We start from the raw sequence: 18,882 nt of genomic DNA, 5'->3' as shown, positions 1-18,882 counted from the left end.
GATGAAAGAAGAATTCTCATCATAATGAATAAAAATCCCCAAACATATGTTGGACAGGTCAGAAAGACTCTTCAGGAGGCAGGTGTGGGTATATCAATGACTGCTGTCTGCAGAAGATTTCATGAACACAAATACTTGGCAGTGAGTACATTTAGTTCCTTGTGAACAAAGCCTGGTAAGTAACGTTGCTCTTTGATAGGCAATGTCCACATTTTGAGAATTAAAGTGAGAAATCTTAATTTGGGCGCACTGTTTATTCATGGCACTGCTAATTCATATCTTTCTTCAGCACATGAGGTTACCAGAAGAGCAAAACCTTCAAATGATTTATTTTACTTTGTACCTATCCATTGAAGTCTATCCGGTGCTGCAGTAGTTGAAATCAACCAGTTCTACAAAAGCCTGATCATTTTGGTTGGTATGAGAAAGTGCATTTACAGAGCTATTAAGAGCTTCGTCTATTCATGAGTAATGATTTGGTTCTGAGGGAAATCAAAATAGAAGATGCATTTATCGATTAAACTTTTTGGTAAGCTATCTTAATGTAATGAGCCATTGATTTTGATTTGAAAAAAACAGTCACACATATATATAATTATATATATGAAGAATATCAAGAGTGAGCTCCCTTTCAAATTTAATTATCCAAGTTCTTATTAATATTTATCCTCAAATTGTGCTTTTTTTGAAGGCTGCTTCTCTCTCAAACCCCACTTCTAAAATGTTGATTCATATCTCACCTGTATCCAAATTACTTTCCTTTTTCCAGGTTTAAACATTTCTTGTGATTTGAGAAATTTATCAGGAGGATTTCAAAAGATTTTCTACTGATAGTAGAGGATACAGCCTTTGTAACCTTTCAGCAGAAGTCTAGCGAAAATCATCCTGGAAAATCTTGACTTACCATTTTTAAAATTCAGATGCTAAGATGTAAGATTTGTGCTTCTAGTATTTTTGCTTTTATTTCTAGATATTCAACAGACTGTTTCTTTCCGTGTGTGTGTGTGTGTGTGTGTGTGTGTGTGTGTGTGTGTGTGTGTGTGTATATATATATATATAATTGAAAGTGTTATTTTATTAAAATAAAGTTAGACATAATTTTAAATATATAATATCATGTATATCTCCTCCAAAAGATCTGGAGCATTTGATTATAATTTTGTTCAGGCTGGATATTGTGCTTTTTAAAACTTAAACCAGATTATGACAAACTCAGCCTCAGCAGTCCTGTCGGAAATGGATTTGGCTACAAGATTAATGTCTGGATACATCAATGGATTAGGAATTGGAATTCTTTTCCATATGTCGTGATGATAGTGAATGTACTTTTAACTGTTAAAGATGAACCCAATTATCAAGTGTTGTGCTGGGCCAAGCCATTGTAATTTCCGTAAATTAAATAAGTTTTTTTTTACTGCAGCTGTTTTCTCAACCCATGCATCAACATCTGGGATCCCAATGCTTAATTTTAAATTATCTTATCTGCCTTGGTTTCATTGTAGTAGCCTAGAGAATTCTCAACACATCTATAATTTATTTATCAAAATACTTTTTAAAATTTATTATGTGCTTATTTGCACAGCAAAAGGATGATGCGAGCGTCTGCACAACAATCGCCATTTTAGTTTAATATGACAGGAATATCAAGAGTGAGCTCCCTTTCAAATTTGATTATCCAAGTTCTTATTAAAATTTATCCTCAAATTGTGCTTTTTTTGAAGGCTGCTTCTCTCTCAAACCCCACTTCCAAAATGTTGATTCATATCTCACCTGTATCCAAATTACTTTCCTTTTTCCAGGTTTAAACATTTCTTGTGATTTGAGAAATTTATCAGGAGGATTTCAAAAGATTTTCTACTGATAGTAGAGGATACAGCCTTTGTAACCTTCCAGCAGAAGTCTAGCGAAAATCATCATGGAAAATCTTGACATGCCATTTTTAAAATTCAGATGCTAAGATGTAAGATTTGTGCTTCTAGTATTTTTGCTTTTATTTCCAGATATTCGACAGACTGTTTCTTTCCATCTAAGTATAAATGTGGACCAGAAATCTAAGCTTATCTTAAAATCTCAACTTCTGTCAAATCAGGCTAAAATCAAGCTTTGCTGCTTTGGGAATAATGATTTCCTGTAGAAGTGCACAGCTTGTAAGATATATGAGCAGAAGGGAGACTTGGCATTGAGCCAGGTTTCCACTGTTTCTATTGATTATGAAGGTTATTTTAGCAGTTTTAATATGGCCATGCGATAAGTTGGCTTATATTGGTTTCGGATTTAGTCATAACTTTGCCATTATAATTTCTATTTTCACTCTGTGGTGAAGGTTAGAATAATTTTCTTGCTTTTAAAATTGCAATTTATTCATCGATTGATGCTGGCAGTATTTAAGATGCTGAACACGCAAAACTTGTATTTAAAATTTTAAGTCTGGTTCCATCCATATTTTCATTTTTGAGATTGTAAAGCCCAGTTAGTGATGGGAAACGTAAGTGCTAGACACTAGAAAGTTTGAAATAAATTGGATAATTATGGCTTCATTGCAACTGTATCTGCTTGTTGCAGTAGTTTAAAGTACACACAATAAGTAGGCAGCTGTCAATTTCTATACATTGACATTTGGATTGCAGCAGGAATGTATGTGATTTGAATGAAGGAAGGAAGGAAGGAATGAACGAATGAGAGCTTATACATTTGAACAATGTACAGATGCAATAAAAGTCTTACTGCAGCTTCTCAGCGAGATATAACAACCAACCAATACAATTTAAGTATAATTAAGATGCGATGAAAGAATAATAGATAATAAATGTTGAAGTAAGATGAAAGTTAATAAATATTCACATTAGTGGTAGTGCAAAAATGTGTTCTGTCAGACCTTTGGTGGTCTTGTAGTTGAACACCGGTTCAGGTGATGGGAAAATTCAAAAACATGATAGTGGTTGGAAAAGAAAACTATACTTGAACCATGAAGTGCTGGACTTCAGGCTTCTGTACCATCTGCCTGAGAGTGTCTGAGAAAAGCAAGCATAGCCATGGTGCTGGCTGTATTTTATCATGTTGACTGTCCCTCATGTAGATGTCTTCAATGACAGGAAGTTTGTGCCCGTGATGGCTGTAATTGGTATTTTAAAAGAGTGAAACAATTCTAAAGGTGGTCATAGTTAAGTAGATTTTGTGTTTGCCTTGCTTTGCTTTTTTTTGCTCTGTTATTTTCAAGAGTTGTCTGATGATGTTTCCATTGTTCCTAGGTCGAAGTGACAGACGTTCCATTCCATACAATCACTGATGCGTATGAAGGGAAAGAGCACATTATTCAAGTTGCTGCTAAGGATAGTGAGATTGGTACCTGGAGTGAATGGAGTAAGGCCGTGCATGCAACACCATGGACCACATTGGACACAGGTTACAAGCCTGAAGAAAAAATTAACAATGGTATATCCTAAATGGCCGTTCAGTTTTTTTTATTTCTCTTCCTCATAGCTTTAAAAATCTCATGATGCTAAAGTAACACTTGGCCATCCTTAAAATTGTCCTTTTATTGAGGCAGAAAGAACGTACTGCGACAATGTGTGTGTTAATCCTGTCAGTCAATTACATGAACATTGTCCTTCACAAATAATATATTTTTCTTTTTTTTCACCATTTCCTCCAAAGTCATTGATTGATTTGCTCACATTGACTGATTATATGTCACAATGAAGACCAAAAGTCTCCTAAACAATGAATCCTATTTTAACACAGTGTTCACATCCATCTTGGATGGCAGAAACCATTGAATACTAACTAATTTCCTCAGTATGGCACAAGGTGGAATGAACGAAGCAAAAGCCAGTTAGAGAACCAGCTAACAATACATTCACAGAATTTAATATTTCATAATGGCTTAATGCTGTACCATATTATGGTTTTATCCAATAGCGGTTAGTAATTGGATGGTTGTGTAATAAGTCTGAATCCAATTATATTAGACATCAACCCATTTATATGGGAAATTTTATCTTGTTTCCTTGTACAATAGGGACATGAATGTAAGAAAAATAAGAGTTATGGGTGTCGAAACTGAAAGGAGCAGAACTAAAATTCCAGATGGGGCACCAAACATTTATTTCACATCCTGTAGTCTTTTGGGTGGTTGCCTGTCTCAAGTATGAACATAATAAATGTGAAAGATAGAATACTACAAATATTAAATTGCTTGTGCCTAACCTTTTATCTGGAATTACAAAAACCAGAAATCTTCAAAAATTGGCACTTTTTGGTAGATGTCATCAGCTCATCAAAGATGGAGTTTGTAATCAAACATGACCCGATGTGACCCTCACTCAACTCCCATGTATCCCGTTGCGATCCTCTGTTTCATAAGTGCCTCCAAATCACCTATACTGATGCCCATCCAGCGTTGTGGTGCTTTCGGTTGGCCTGGAGGTGGCTCAATGGCTGTCATCACATCCCATAATCCTCCACGCAGCTGAAACCACTGTACCAACGCCAGCACAGGGGAACTAAGAAAGGGGCCATTCTCCTGGTACTGGTATAGTGGGGGGCGGGGGGGTGGGAGAGAGAGAGAGAGAGTGACAGCAGTGTAATTTGGTTGAGCAAAGGGAAGAGATGGCAGCACAACTTGGGCGGGCAAAGTGTGGGAAAGACAGCAGCGCAACTCGCGCGGGCGAGATGAGGGAGAGACAAGCGCAACTCAGGCGGGTGATGGGGGAGAGAGAGGGACGGCAGTGCAACTCAGATTGGAGAAGGGGAGAGACAGCAGCACAACTTGGGCAGGTGAGGTAGGGGAGAGATGGCAGCGCAACTCAGGAGGGTGAGGGGAGAGATGGCAACTCATTTTGGTTGGGTGAGGGGAGAGACAGCAGCGCAACTTGGACATGTGAGGAGAGAGATGGCAACTCATTTTGGTTGGGTGAGGGGAGAGACAGCAGCGCAACTTGGACATGTGAGGAGAGAGATGGCAGTGCAACTCGGTCAGGTGAGGGGAGAGATGGCGCGCGACTCCGTCGGGTGAAGGGAAAGACAGCAGCATGACATGGTTGGGAGAGGGAAGAGATGGCAGTGGAACTTGGACAGGCAAGGGGAGAGACGGCAGCGTAACTCGGTCAGGAGAGAGGAGAGGCGGCAACGCGACTCGGTCGGGTGAGGGGAGAGATAGCAGTGTGACTCAGTCAGGTGAGGGGGTGAGGGATGGCAATGCAACTTTGGAGGGGGTGGGGGTGGATACGGCAGTGCAACTCAGGTAGGCTTAAAGGGATGGAAAACAAAATGATTCCAAAATCTGGAAGATTCCGAACAATGACAGGTGTCCGGTCTCAATGATCCCGGATAAAAGGTTAGGCATCTGTAGTTTAGGGGAGATGTTAGAGGTAAATTGTTTTCACAGAGAGTGATGTAGGTGCTTGGTTTGCATTGCCAGGGTTGGTGGTGGAGGCTGGTACAATAGGGACATGAATGTAAGAAAAATAAGAGTTATGGGTGTGAGCTAGGGAAAAAATAGCTTATTTTTTAGGTTTACATAGGTCAACACAACATCATGGGCTGAAGGGCCTGTGCTGTGCTACACTGTTCGATGTTCTGATCTTTTACGGTACTGATATGTGTTTGGCTGTCTAGATCCTGAAAGATAAACTTTAACATGGAGCCTAAAGAACAGGGCAATGGTGGACTTTTTTGAAACTCGCTGGTAAAGTCTGCAGCAGTCATGGTTTAGCCTTACAGGGTCATAGCTGGCGAATATTTTCAGGTTGCAGTCCATCTGCTCTTTCAAGTAAGCAGCTGGCTGGCAATGCTAATGGGTCCCAGCTTTTAAAATGGTCACATCACTCAGGCATGTATCTCATTTCTTGATGAAAACTCTAATGGGTTGGTACCTAGTTTGGAGCCTTGATTGTGGTCTAGGTTGTGGAAATGATCTGAAATATTGTAGAATTTTTGATGTGACTTGTATTGATGAACCAAACCCGAATACTAGGAGACAACAAATGGAGCTTTTGATTTTTTTTTAAAAATATAATGTCTAATCACATCCTCTAGAAACATTTCAAAAGTCCTCACCTGAGGTACTTGGAAATGAGATGAATATTAACCATTTCATTTCCCACAAGGTCCCACAAACAACCACTTAAACTATTTTTGATATTGTTAGATAAGGGGGAAATGTTGATCATATCATCCTGTTCTTCTTTAAATGCTGTTGTGGGATCTTTAATATCCCCTAGAACAGAGGGTGCTGCAAATCGGGATTCTTTTGGCTGTGCAACACCCTATTATACTTCAGAAAGCCTAAATTAGATATCCTAGAATAGAAATGTGAACTAATGGAGAGAAACCTGTCTTTGCTTTGCCAATATTAAACCCTTGATGATTGAAGTTCATAAAGGCAAATGTGCAACTGATACTTGTGCATATGTTGAGCATTACCAAAAAATGATGAATTTATGCCCATGAGTGGTTAACTGAGATGCAAAAAAACCCCAACTAATCCAAGGCAAATATGAAGTATTGATGTACTCTAATATAAATGCTATGACCTTAATAAATATTTTATTGCTTTCAACAGTTTCAGAAATTTTAACCAGTACAACCCCGAGTGTTCGAGCCAATCGACAAAACGACTCTCCGAAAGTGGAATCGTCCATGATGCTGTTTCTTGGTATGATCATGATTTTATTTATCTGGTAAGCTGCACAATTCCTCCAGTTTCAGAATTCCCTGAGTAATTTGCCAAATAGAGCTACACTGAAACCTCGTAAGAATGCAATTCGTTAATCCACAGAATCGCTTATAGCGCGGGTGTCTAGGACCCCAAAAGCTGCTTTCAGGTGGAATCGCCTGGAGAATGCGGCTCCAGAGCTGGCTGCAGGTGTCTGCGAGGGACGTTCAGGTGGCAGCACTGAAGGCGGTGTTCTGCCACTTGAAAGGTCTGCGGCAGGGAGAGGGGCCGCGGAGCAAATGCCGGCTCCTGAGTTGGGGCAGGGGCAGCTGCCTGACATCCACCCTCCCTGATAGACCCCCACACAGGACATCAGGGCTGGGGAGGCCAGCGCAGGACATTGGGCCCCTAATGTCCCGCACCTGCCACTCTAGCCCCATAGTCCGCGACTCAGCTGTAACGTGGTATGAAATCTTGGACCTCAACTATTGTGTTCTAACGAGGTTTTACTGTATTTGAATAATAATTTTGATGATCTTGATTTTCAAATTGTATAATAATTACTTCAAATAAATTTAATTACCACAATAATTACAGTAGTTCCCCAAGTGTAGAGCTTGAATTTGGAAATTCTGGGGTTCAGATAAGCTTGGCAAATATTTTTCGTATGATACAATAATTGACACAATATCAGATGGCCACAAATCTAGAGCAACAAAATATTTTGTCTCCGTTCTCATGGTAAGGTTCCATGTACAACTTGACTCTTAGCCTATTGAACTGCAGAGAGCAATAAACAGAACTTAACATATTAGTGAAGGTTGCTGGATGTGTATCACCTGGGGTCATAAAATTATTACTTTTGAAGACAGGAGCAATGTGCCACAAGAAACTGAGCAAAGTAGCAAATGAAGCAAGGATAATATATTACAAGATTAGAGTCAGATAAAGTTGGATCTGTGCATCTCTATGGCACATTCAACCATTTTGTTCAATCAATGACTGATTTCCACAACAACTCTAATCAAACCTAAACTTTCTGTTGCTTCAACTGCTGTACAATTGTGTAGTGATGAAAAATTAGCAACGTTCTTGGAGGTTTTGTGATAATGTGGGGCCTCTATATAAACTAGTCGAACAATGTAAGGTTTGTAAATGTCATGGTGCATTTTTGAATATCTTGAACCTTTGTGTTATCTTTTGACATAAAAAGGGATAATTGATCAAATCTCAACTATTATTCTTGCTTTACATTTTATTTGAATAATGTGCTGGAGAAATGTTCAAAATTTTGACCTTCTGCCCATTGTATTTAATCTAAATAGATTCTTCATCAAATAAATATTTAACCTGAATGGCGTGTTTATGTCTTTTGTTTGGTCAAAACTGCTTCAGTCACATTGGCCACCCATCTTGACTATCATTGATGAGATCAGAAAATTCTGGTAACTCTCAATAGGTCAGACAGAATTTGTGGAAAGAGGAATCATTAACAGATGCGGACGAGCTTGCTGAGCAGTTACAAGTTTCCAATGTCTAGAGTCTTCTTTGTTTTTCGTTTCTTGGATGAAGGAATGGGGAACCTAACCCTGGAATGTTGGTAGACTGTTCTGGTTGGAATCCCAGAACTGAATTCAGGAACACTTCAGGATGACTTGTGAATTTGTGGTTACCATGTTTCCTCAAGCATTTGTTCGAGAATAGATAGCTTCATGTTCTTTAGAATAAACAGCACATAGATCTGATGGTCAAGAGAGCACAGCAATGCTTCCAATTGCTTAAAAGGCACATCACCCTTGTCCCACAACTTCTACAGGTAGACCATCAAAGCCATACTTGTTGGATACATCAAAGGATGGTTTCAGAATAGCTCTGTTCAAGGTCAGAAGAAACTGCAGAAGATAGTAAATGCAGCCCAAATCATCCCTCTTTTCCATCTATTTCATCTATATCACACTTGTCAAACTCTGGCCCGCGGGCCAAATTTGGCCCGCGATATAATTATATTTGGCCCGCAAGTTCATTTCAAAAATTTATTAGAGGTGGCCCGCTGGCCGCCGCGCCAGTATAGCGCATGCACAGCTAATACTACAAATCCCAGAATGCATTGGCGTCAGCCCGCTAATCGCCCCCACCTTCTCTGTTTTCGTTGCAGGGTCTCACCGTGGACTCTGGTTTTAGGACCTGGCCGGTGTCAGGGGAAGCCAAGGCCGCTTCCCAGCGCCCGGAACCGGAGGCCTCGGGCTTGACCTCGCCAGGACCATTGCCCACTCCCCCTCCCTGCAGCAGGCCGACCCGTGACTCATGGTGACGGGGCCGCTGATCCACCGAGATGCTGCCCTGCAGCGAGAGCCGATGCCCCCGCACTGTCGTGTACCCCTGACCGTCCCCCCACCACAGCGCGGCCTGGCCGGTGTCAGGGGAAGCCAAGGCCGCTTCCCAGCGCCCGGAACCGGAGGCCTCGGGCCTGACCTCGCCAGGACCGTTGCCCACTCCCCCTCCCTGCCGCAGGCCGACCCGCGACTCACGGTGACGGGGCCGCTGATCTGCCGAGATGCCGCCCTGCAGCGAGAGCCGATGCCCCCGCACTATTGTTGTCCAACCCGATCGCCCACAAACCCCGCCCTCCCGCACACAGGCCTGAGTAAGTATTATGAACTTTAATCTCAGGATAAAACGATCTTCCAATAGTTTCATGTCACAGTGATAAATATATTCCTGGTTAAAAATCGTCCTGCACCTGGATACAAGCTCATTAGGTATAAAACTTGAAAAGTGTGTAAATCAAAGGATATCTGTACCAATGGAAAAAGGGCATGGCAAATAACCCTGCTAGAGTTCATGCCCACAATCAGAGACCCATTTGATTGTTTCAGGAATCATGTTATTCTCCCACATTCTCAATAGCCCTCAGATTTTACTATTCGACAGCACACTAGCAACATTTAACAAATCCTCTACAGAGAAATATTATTTATTGAATATTTTATTTCTCATTTGTTAATGCTTCTGGAAAGAGTTTATCTAAAACTATTATTAAACATTTATTTTAATAAGAAAAAGTTTAACATTACATCTGTTGAAAGAAGAGAAAACATGCAGATGTTGTTGAAAATTTTCAATAAATATTTAGTTTGGCCCTCAACTTAGTCCAAGTTTTTAATTTTGGCCCTCTGTGAATTTGAGTTTGACACCCCTGATCTATATCTTCGCTGCCCAATAAAGGCAGTCAACATACTGTTGGCTTCCCTGATTACCCATATTCTGAAAGAGAAGCATGTTCCTTCCCTGTTTGCCATTCCCACTATCTATTAAAAAGGAAAGAGTTAGAAAAGCTTGTCCTTACCTTGCTTTAACTCCTGCATCTCAGCCTCTGCTCACAGAGGCCTCTTGAGCCAAAGTCTCAGATTCGCACTCCCACACTGTGACCGTTCCACAATGGCCACTCTGCTTGAGCTTCCCTTCCTATTATTGGCTATAGCTAATAATTACAGAATCACATCTATAATGAAACTCGGCTTGCAATGGGGTTGGCAAAGAGTGATGTTAATACTTCCCTTTCTATTAGATCTGACATCTGGCATATAGGTGTTATTCTCAGTTAAATCATCTGATGTTAAAGGCAGATTCTCTCCTCCAATGTGCAGTTCTTCCACACTGGATCAATAAGGTAAAGATTGTATTTATCAGGACCTGACCAAGCATTGTGAATATATTATTGGTGCATTAGAGGTAGTTGATGGTATTAGTGTTGAATCCTTCCTTTGTTGATTGGAAGGAAGCCAGCTCTGCAGGAATTCATTGTGTTAGACCTAGCCTTGGAGGTAGATGAGAGGGTTCAGCAGGATATCCCGAAGACATCTTCCACACCATTAAGTAAAAGCCATCTTCCACAGTATCAGATAAAAATTAGTATCATGGTTAACCAACAATGAAGCCACAGAGTCATAACAGCATTGAATAGGCTCTAAGGGCCAACTTATCAAGCAACACGTTGGGTGTTCTTCATGTAGACTGGTAGTGCACATAAATACCCTGTCCATCCGCATCTACTTACTATTAACTCACACCATGCATGTGCTGCTCTTCAGAATTGCATTTTAACTGAAGCATCTTATTTGTTGGTATTTAAACATTTTTGGGGAGGATTCAATCAAAATGTCTTCTGTCATTTTGTTTATATATTGATGGTGTTAAATGGGAAAAACTACCCTGCCTTCCAATTTCATATCTCCAATCCAGTTCAGTTTTTCTTTACTTCTACTTCTCTTTGGATTGTCTACCTCTCTTTATTCCCTCTTATTCAAAGGAGGATGATTTCCTTTTATTGGAAATCAATTTTGGGTGTCCTGCAAAAACTGAATTTATCAACGATTCACTGAGTGACTTATGACAAAATGGGTAAGAGTCAACCACATTATTGCAGATAGCAATAGAAATGTAATGGATTTACAAACAAATTTATCTAATAGCTAATACAAACACAATGAATTGAATGCTCATCTATGATACATTTGCACTTGCACCTCCTCCCTCACCACTATTCGGGGCCCAAAACAGTCCATCACTTGACTTGTGGATCTACAGGGGTCATCTACTGCATCCGGTGCTCACGATGTGGCCTCCTCTACATCAGTAAGACTGTACGCAGACCGGGAGATTGTATTGTTGAGCACCTTCCCTCTGTCTGCTGCAACAGCAAGGACCTCCCAGTACCCAGCAATTTTAATTCCACACACTATTGCCACACTGACATGTCGGTCCATGGTCTTAAGCGCTGCCAAATAGAAACTGCCACAAACTGGAGGAACAACATCTTCTATTTCATTTCAGCTGTTTTCAACTGGACATAATTTACTTGAACTTCTTCAATTTCCGTTTAAACCGTCCTCCATGTCTCGCACTTTCCCTTATCCCTCTCCTTTCCTCCAGTTCCCGGAATATAGCATCATATAGCATCATATAGCATCCCGGAATATTGCCTTCTGGGAATATAGCATCATATTCCCTCTGCCTTCTCTCCGTCACTTCTCAGCATTTTTCTCTTCTACCCTCCAACGTGTTAGTGTCTGCTCCTCCTCTCCTCCTACCCCCTTCCCCCACCTTTTTATACAGGTGCCTGCATGTCTTTTTCTTCTACCCAACAAAGGGCCCAGGCCTGAAACCCTAACCCTAACCCTTTATTTCCAATGGATGATGCGTGATCTGCTGAGATTTTCCCGCACATTTTGGTATTGCACTCAACCCCAGCATCTGCAGATTTTCTTTTCCTTTCATTTCTCCTTTTTACATATTGCTCCACAGCAGTAAGTAAAATGGGGGGGGGGGGGGCTGCACTGAGTGGGGTGGGAGCATTAGTGGCTGTGCTGAGTGGGGTGGCAGGGTTAGTGGCACTGCTGGGTGGAGTGGGAGGGTAAGTTGCGGCACTGAGAGGGAGGGGTAGTGGCGATGCTGAAAGGGGTGGTGGCAGTACTGACATGATGGGTTAGTGGAAGTGCTGAGCGGGGTGGCAGGGTTAGTGGCAGCTTTGGGTGGGGTGGGAGGGTTAGTGGCGGCACTGAGGGGGAGGGGTAGTGGTGATGCTGGGGGGCAGTGGCAGTACTGAGAGGGGAATTAGTGGTGGCACTGAGAGGGAGGGGTAGTGGCGATGCTGAGTGAGGGTGGTGGCAGTACTGAGAGGGGGATTTGTGGGGGTGCTGAGGGAGAGTGGTGGCAGCGATGAGATGTGGAGCGGTGGCGGTGCTGAGAGGGGGATGGTGACGCCAATACAACATGGTGGCCTCCGACAAGAGGTCATGGGTTGAGAGTTGACAGATAAAGGTTTAGGAGTAACATGAGGGGGAACTTCTTTACCCGGAGAATGGTTACTGTGTGGAATGGGCTTCCAGGAAAGGTGGTGGAGGCAGGGTCAATTTTGACATTTAAGAAAGAGTTGGATGAGTATATGGATGGGAGGGGGATGGAGGAATATGGGCAGGGTGCTGGTAGGTGGGATTAGAGGAGGGTACTTGGATCAGTGTGGACTAGATGGGCCAAATTGGCCTGTTTCTGTGCTGTAATTGTGATATGGATATGATATGATATGATATGATATATGGAGACCAGCTATTGCGAGAATCCCTTGTCGCCGCTTATTTTGCTCACTACAGCCACCCTGAGTCTGGCCAAAAATTACTGCACTGGCTTCTTCATTAAATTTTGCAGCAAATGGAATAATAACAAGTCTGAAGATTCAGACTGCCCATTTTTTCCTCACCACCCCTTTGGATCTTTCCACCACCCACAGGGGTCGGCAGCGCCCACTTTGGGAGTCACTAAAATATAGCATCATGGAGAAAAGGAAGCAGAGTTCTGCATAAGCAGTAGTTTACAGGAGATGTGAAAGAGATGACACACATGTGAGCAGGATATTAATGGATTTGGAGAGAGAAAACACAGGAAAGAAAATTTTAAATTTAAATTTTTAATGTTAACATTATTAAAATTTTTAAAATTTTGACCTACAGTACATTAACCGGTCCTTTCAGGCCATGAGGCCCGTACTGCTCAATTACACCCAATTGACCCTGGAAACCGCAGCATCTAGTGGAAACCCATGCAGACACAAGGAGAACATACAAACTCCTTATGGACGTTGCACTCCCACGACGCCAACCATGCCGCCCAAATCTTTTTTGTGTGAATGTTTAGTTTTGACATTCTAACGTAAGCTGATTGTATCAGTGATGTGTCAGATCACTCAAAATTGTGCATTGAGGTACCAACAACAATATTCTTTCATTATTTTTACATATAATTAAGAAATTATCTTCAGAAATTTAACTCACTGAAAAATGGACATATGTTTGTATGTCACAATATATGAAAGCTTTTTAGTCCTCAAAGGGATTACTTCTGTGCAGAATTCTCAGCACAAGTAAAGCCTACTGGATTAAAAGCTTCACAGAAACTGTATGTTAATACTTGTGGGAAAATACTTGTAGTTGTTGACAATACTGCTATGTACGGCTGCAGCTGACAACATACCAGTGAAGTGTTTTTGCCTGATATATGTGTACTGTGACAAGTGCAGCTGGAACAGCTGGTGAGATCTGCTTGGGAGCAACATTAACTCATACAAAGAAACTATTGTTGGAAGAACATACAGGCACTTCTTACAATTACTCTTATTTACTTCTTGGAATCAGTCTATCTGATTAGCTCAAAAATTTCCTGATGGACCAAGATCCCGACTTAAAGATATGTCACCATTACTTCATTGTATTGGACGGGTAGTTGAGAGACAAGACCCGTAAAACAGAGTTCAAATCTCATCTTACAGCTGTGCAATTCAAATTCAATCAATGAACTACATCTGGAATTAAAGCGAGCCTCAGTAATATGCAAATGTACTGGAGGTCATGCAGGATAACCAATGTTTCAGGACTGGGCCTTAGGTCAGGAATATTGAATGCCAAAATGTCAGGAAGATGTGATGTATTGGTTAACAAAAAATAAAGCCAGCCTTCTGGTTGAAACCAAGACTGTGATTCACACCTCCCAAAGAGTAATATCCTTTCCTTTTCTTTTTTGTCCTATGAGGTCCTTTGGAATTGCTAATAAGATTCCTCCACTCAGATTCTATGGATTCTAAAATGATTGATGTGAGACTACTTGAGATGCTTGATTGGTCAGGCAAGTGGGTATTTTGGGAGGTGATAAACTCCTTCCACCAGATTCGCTGGACATCTGTGCATTTCTAATTCATGGACTTAAGGGTCTCAATCCCTCTTCTGAATTTTGACCCAGGGACTCCCCAGAATGAATGAGCCTATTGCATATTTTCAGTGAAGCTGCAGATAATTGTTAAATCTTGTCCACATGATAATCTTTTCTCTTGACAGAAAATGGAATAGAGTCTGATGTCAGTCAAGCACTAGGTATAGCCTGCCCCGTGTAATTAAGTCTTCAATACTAGGGGTGTTGGTCCAGGACATTAATTTGCTTGTACATCCAGTAGAATTGCAGGAATGGAGGAGCATTGGTGGTATCTTCCCAATTCCTTGATATAATAGCTGTGGTCAGTCCCAAGTCTCGGGCACATATAGAAGAGTTGTCTTGGTTCTGTGCCCCATTTGAGGTTTTGATCTTCACTTCCCAAGATCGTGTTATATGACAAGCTCTCCACTGGCCACCGAGACAGAGGTGCACCAAAGAACAGGTACAAGGACTGCTTAAAGAGGTCTCTTGGTGCCTGCCCCATTGACCACCGCCAGTGGGCTGATATCGCCTCAAACCGTGCATCTTGGCGCCTCACAGTTCGGCGGGCAGCAACCTCCTTTGAAGAAGACCGCAGAGCCCACCTCACTGACAAAAGACAAAGGAGGAAAAACCCAACACCCAACCCCAACCCACCAATTTTCCCCTGCAACCGCTGCAACCGTGTCTGCCTGTCCCGCATCGGACTTGTCAGCCACAAACGAGCCTGCAGCTGACGTGGACATACCCCTCCATAAATCTTCGTCCGCGAAGCCAAGCCAAAGAGAGAAAAGAGACCCATTCTCTTGGGCAACCAGAGATTGTGATTATGCTCTGATAGTAAATTTCATTGTCAAGCTCTGCCTTCACTGATGGTTGGCTTCTGAGATACAGAAAGTGATCCATTTTTTTTTGGATCTTGCCATAAAACTTTGTTAACCTGTAACACCAGAGCGAAATTCAACATTTTTATCTCGCCGTCCTCCTGTGCCTTTCTCCTCACTAACTTGTGCTGCCCTTCCTTGCTTCCTTTTAAAATATTCCTGGAATAAACCAGGGGAACCTGCTGATAAGATGCAAATGACCATTTATTCACTATCAGCATGACATTCCAAAGAATCCACCTTTCCAGGTGAATAAAGTGATGAGAGAAATGCCTAGCAGCAAATTTCGTGACTTGTTCCGGTCAATAAATCCTGATTCTAATTCATATCAGTGCTGCCTTTATTAGCAGATGAGCATTCTGCAGGGGTGTTAGTCTGTGTCTTCTTTTTTTTCTTCTTTGGCTTGGCTTCGCGGACGAAGATTTATGGAGGGGGTAAAAAGTCCACGTCAGCTGCAGGCTCGTTTGTGGCTGACAAGTCCGATGCGGGACAGGCAGACACGGTTGCAGCGGCTGCAGGGGAAAAATGGTTGGTTGGGGTTGGGTGTTGGGTTTTTCCTCCTTTGCCTTTTGTCAGTGTGTCTATGTGCTACCCACTAAAATGCATAGTCTCTTTAAGCAATCGCTAAGATTTTAAATTATAATGATAAATTATTATGAGTAAAAAGGCAAACATTCCTAACCTTGAATTAAATTGCTTTTGAATTGCTTTCAATAGGAATCCCAATGGTAAACATGCATTATATTTCTTTTTCCAACAACCTTCCATCTTGGAACCCTTTAAAGAATTGCTCGTACTTGATGGCACTGCCAAACACCTCCCAGTTACCTGGATTGAAACCTTTCAAATTTCAATGTAACATGAATGAAAGAATGGTAGAACCCTTAAAAATATCTAATTTCTGGTATTTTTCCATCAAAATTCTGGCAGAAGGTTTAAGTGTTCTTCAAGTTTATTGTTGTCTTCTACCTGGTTCAATGAGAGAGGTTTGTTTCACAAGTAGTCCAACAAGTCAACTCAAATATGCATACAACAATCCAAAGTTGAAGAGCCAGACCACATTACAGTGAAAAGGTCCATTGGTACTTAGCAAAGGGTAGATAGAATTATTATCTCGAGGATCATTCAAAAGCTAGATATTTACCTGTTTTTGAACCTGTTAGTGCACGCTCCTCCACTCTTGGCCTTTCTCCACATGGGATGGCATGCTGACTACCTTTCTGAGGCAATGGGAAGTGTGTGTGGTTGATGGAGGGGAGGGCAGAGAGGTTTGCATGATGCTCTGATTTGCATTCACCACCTTCCACAGCTTCTTTTGATCTTGGATGGAGCAGCTCCTGCAGCAGACTATGGAGCATCAAGCTCATATGCTTTCCATGGAGCAGCTATAGAAGTTATTAAGGGAAACAAAATACATGGCAAACTGAATTTTTCTGCCACTGATATAACTGCGCTGCCAAAGTAGGGTTCCAATATAACAAAGAGGATAATGAATGAAAGAACTTTACTAGTTGGCAGAAGGATAGCCACCACCTCTAAATGTATTGTAATTTCATGATTATTAGCTATGATCATGGAAGAGACCAACTACCTGAAGATCATGATTTCATGCTAAATTATGAATTTTTGAATTTCAGATTTATTGTCAGAATACATCACATACAACCCTGAGATTCCTTTTTCCTGCAGGTGCGGCAGAATTGCCACCAATTGGTTATGCAAAAAATAACCAATACATAAATGTAAACAAAATAAAAGAACTGTAATCAGATCATGAATGTGAATAAACTGACTGTGCAATACAGAGAGAACAAAAGAAAATCAATAAAGTACACAAGGAAGAGTCCTTAAATGAGTCTCTGATTAAGTTTGTTGTTGAGCAGTCTGAGGGTGGAGGGGTAGCTGCTGTTCCTGAACTTGCTGTATGTCTTGTGGCACCTCTACCTCTTTCCTTATGGCAACAGTGAGAATCGAGCATGTGCTAAGTGGTATGGGTCTTGAAGTAGCTACCTTGTTGCAATTTTGTAAATGATTCACTAACATCTTTTAGGGATGGTAAGGCTAGTACCCTTTAGCCCTTTTTCCACTGGCATCCCAGTTAATAGGCCATCCAATGTCTCAAATAAGCCATTTTTGTTGTTTCCACTAGACCACTTTTAACTGGGACACAAACTGCTTTCTCACTGACCACAAGTCATTCCCTGAGATAGGAGAGTCTACCTTTAACAACAGTCCAGGGATGCAACTTGTCCTTTTCTCACTGGTTTAATCAACATGCCGGTGTCAGCCGTGGATGTGAGATGGGGTTGAGGCCATCAATTTTATGCCATCTGATGCCAGCATGCTGATTGTTTCCCCATTCTACTGGTAAATTGGTCGTCAATTCCTGGGACAAGGTTTCAGTGGAAAAGGGGCTATGACTCCAGTCTGACATAGCAGTTGGTTCCCAATGCCTTGAGGAATGGTCTGACAATGTGGTATATGCATTAAGGTTATGAGTATTTTGAAGAACAAGAAAAATATAAGATTTAAAGAAAAGACAAACAAGATTGGCACTCATGACAAATAATTATTGAAGAGTTGACACTGATAATGTGTCTTTGGATGCAGTACAGTTTAGATTTCCAAGCCAAAAGAAAAATATATTTGCCTGAGAGATCATAACAGAATCAGAACATTGATAGAACCGATTTGAGGGTTGACCTTTATGGAAAGATTCAATAGGACTCAGTGATCTTTAGAAGAATTAAAGAGCACCTCATTGAAGTATGTAGGATCTTAAGATGGATTGAGAGGCAAGAAATTATTCCTTTGAATGGAAGGTCTAGTCTCTAGGCAGTGGTTCTCAACCTTCTTTGGTCTGAATCCATCTGGTTTCCAGCCTAACATGCCACGGCCCACAAGTGGCAATGACTGAGCAATATTTTCAAGACAAAGGCAGCTCTATAAGAAACAAGTCTTTATCTAATTTAAGGTATTTTATTAACCATTTTTAAAGACCCACATGGAAAGACGCTGTGGCCTACAGCCAACTCGTTGAGAACCATTGGGTTCATAGAGAATTATGAGACTCTCAACAATCAGAGTAAAGAAAATTACTCATGGCTTTCGTCATGAGAAGCCATTGTCATAGGTTAAAAATGGCAGTTGAAATAAAGATTTCAGAAAAGGGTTGTGAATCTTTGGAATTCCATTCCTTACAGAGACAAGGAGAAATATTCAGAATGCAGGTCTATAGATTTTTGTGATGGTATCAAGGGATAAGGGAATTGGTTGTAAAAGTATTCTCAAGATAGAATGCCCAGAGCAGATGTAATATGCCGCGCAGACTTCTTTAGCTCATTTTTCTAATGTTCTTGCAAAGAACTCACAGAATGTGAGAAACATTTCAGCTGTACTTCATCAAGAATAAATGCCTTAAGAATAGAATAATAATCTGATACTACCACAAAAAAAACAATATATAAAAAAGAATAGAGAAGCAATATGAAGTAATGATTCAAAAAATCTAAAGGGTGACTTTCCATTGTCGTAGGACCTTATATCCAACATAGAAGTAATATGGTCATGATGCAAAACACCATGATTTTGGTACATTATTTAAAT

General features: G+C 41.2%; 1 protein-coding gene across 4 annotated transcripts in view; it reads left to right on the top strand.

Moving 5' to 3' along the window:
- The window catches only part of cntfr (ciliary neurotrophic factor receptor), a 385,486-nt gene that overhangs the window by 357,169 nt on the left and 9,435 nt on the right, over positions 1 to 18,882 (top strand). For 3 of the 4 annotated variants that reach the window (XM_069924085.1, XM_069924088.1, XM_069924087.1), the window contains 2 exons: positions 3,249 to 3,432; positions 6,563 to 6,680. In XM_069924085.1, the coding sequence (XP_069780186.1) occupies positions 3,249 to 3,432; positions 6,563 to 6,680 (302 nt within the window). The remainder of the gene's footprint in view (positions 1 to 3,248; positions 3,433 to 6,562; positions 6,681 to 18,882) is intronic. The other variant, XM_069924086.1, reaches the window with a different exon arrangement.

Source organism: Narcine bancroftii, chromosome 3 (genome assembly GCF_036971445.1).
Source record: "Narcine bancroftii isolate sNarBan1 chromosome 3, sNarBan1.hap1, whole genome shotgun sequence".
Taxonomy (NCBI): Eukaryota; Metazoa; Chordata; class Chondrichthyes; order Torpediniformes; family Narcinidae; genus Narcine; species Narcine bancroftii.
This window is presented reverse-complemented; position numbering and strand designations above follow the sequence as displayed.